Source organism: Cryptotermes secundus, unplaced genomic scaffold (genome assembly GCF_002891405.2).
Source record: "Cryptotermes secundus unplaced genomic scaffold, Csec_1.0 scaffold508, whole genome shotgun sequence".
Lineage (NCBI taxonomy): Eukaryota > Metazoa > Arthropoda > Insecta > Blattodea > Kalotermitidae > Cryptotermes > Cryptotermes secundus.
This window is the reverse complement of record NW_019733326.1, coordinates 966,474-968,347: the sequence shown is the minus strand read 5'-3', so window position 1 is coordinate 968,347 and position 1,874 is coordinate 966,474. Positions and strand designations below refer to the sequence as shown.

Here is a 1,874-nt window from a genome sequence, read left to right as displayed (position 1 = left end):
TTAAACAACATATAAACTAAAAAAAAAAAAGCCCCGGTTAAGCCGCAAACCGGTTAATCCGCCCCCGGATAATCGAGAGTTGACTGTACATTTAAAACAATTTTTATATTTACATTCTTTTTGTTCTTTACAGGAATATTTTGGTTATAAAACTTTTTAAGATGCAAGTAGCTGTCTTGCTTTACAATTAAAAGAAGACAAGATTGTCAGTCTGTGTTCTGGTTTTTAGATGCTTATTTTAGATATACTCAATCTTTATATCACTGTATACTAGTCTTTATTTAAATTTATTATACTATTAATATATGTTATACAAAATTCATTAATGACATTGTGTTTTAATTAATAGACTTGTATAAAACTGTACAAATTGTATAAGGTATGCCATTACATTACTACTAAAATTAACTTATTTATTATATTGTATATGTTTATCAGTATTTTGTTACAAATGTGTATGCTATTGGATGACAACTGTAATTCTTAGTTGTGACTGTAAGTAGGATAATCTCCACATCCTCATGAGAATGTATTCTCTACAGGATTTATGGAAGGTGAATAAATGAAATGAAATGAAATTAAGAAACAGAAAAGGTGGCCAAGGTCCAGCAAAAGGACTGTAGAGCCATGGATAGATCACTATTAATTATTTCCAACCTTTTCAGACTGTAAGTTACTACATGTTAAGTACAGTAACCTTGTTCAATTCGGCACTTTATTGCAGTGCACTGTTATGTCCACAATGTATATCGTGGCAAGTGTCATCCAGCTTTTCATGTAATAAAGTTATAAACTTAGGGAGAGCTGCAAGGCTGTGCCATAGCTCAGGCTCTTAGTTGCTGGTGTCCCACAGCATCTGCAAAGGTTTGAGCCCAGATCATGTCATGTGGGATTTGTGGTGGACAAAGTGGCACTGGGGCATGTTTTCTCCGAGTACTTCGGTTTCCCCTGCCAAGTCTCATTCCAGCGACTGCTCCACATTCATCATCATCTGTTATCCGGGACTAGTACGGTTAGGCCACATAATGGCCTAGGTACCAGCTGGAGTCTCACCCCACCTCAAGAAACTAGGCAGGGATGCACAGTTCTGTTTTAAAGAAGGGGACAGTAGTACCCTGGAAACATTTTTCTCATTTTACACAGGGTGTTGGTATTTCTCATGAAATGGATCTGTGTGTATTTCTTCCACAGATTCACTACCTGATGTGCCTTTCTGCCAACTATGCCCATATCCGAGATCATGAGAAGCTCCAAGAACTGCAAGAATTGCAGTATCTTCAAGACCCAGAATTGTCAGTTGCTGGGTCTAAAGATCGTTTCTAGGATACAGCTAAGGAGATCTTCAAGGAGAAAGAATGGGAGATGTTGCTCTCCTAGGACGGTTGTTATTGGCATTATGCTCGAGTTGGTAGGAACTGTTATAGTCGGGGAAGACACCATTACATTTTGATTGTGATGAATCCTGTCATGCAGGTTCCCCTAATGAGACTGACAAATGAATGAATGTTTAGGCTTACTCAGCGGTGTAATCATGTGGAATAGTTGTGTCCGTCCATCTGTAACCTCATATCAGCAGCATATGCATTTTATTTTCCCGTATAGCAAAAACTTGAAGAGGTACTTTGAACCATTCAAGCCTTGACTTCTCAAACAGTCAGTCAGGTCATGACTCCCTGTGGAGGTCATGATGTACTGTAATGCGAATAGCTGAATTCTCAAGAATTATTTATAATGTAGTTAGTTGTATCTGTGAACACTTTTTGCAAGGTTTCGTATCGGAGCTTTCAGAGGATGTAGATGCAGTCAAGATGCAGATAATGGTAAATGTGTAAAATTAACTGTAGTAGTTGGAAAGGGGGATTTATATTAGTGGG

At 37.8% G+C, this 1,874-nt stretch overlaps 1 protein-coding gene across 2 annotated transcripts in view; it reads left to right on the top strand.

Annotated features, from left to right (window-relative positions):
- LOC111868015 (neuronal membrane glycoprotein M6-a) overlaps positions 1 to 1,874 on the top strand; it is a 10,573-nt gene extending 8,699 nt beyond the window's left edge. For both annotated transcript variants that reach the window (XM_023858354.2, XM_023858353.2), the window contains exon 6: positions 1,192 to 1,874. In XM_023858354.2, the coding sequence (XP_023714122.1) occupies positions 1,192 to 1,323 (132 nt within the window). In that variant the 3' untranslated portion in view covers positions 1,324 to 1,874. The remainder of the gene's footprint in view (positions 1 to 1,191) is intronic.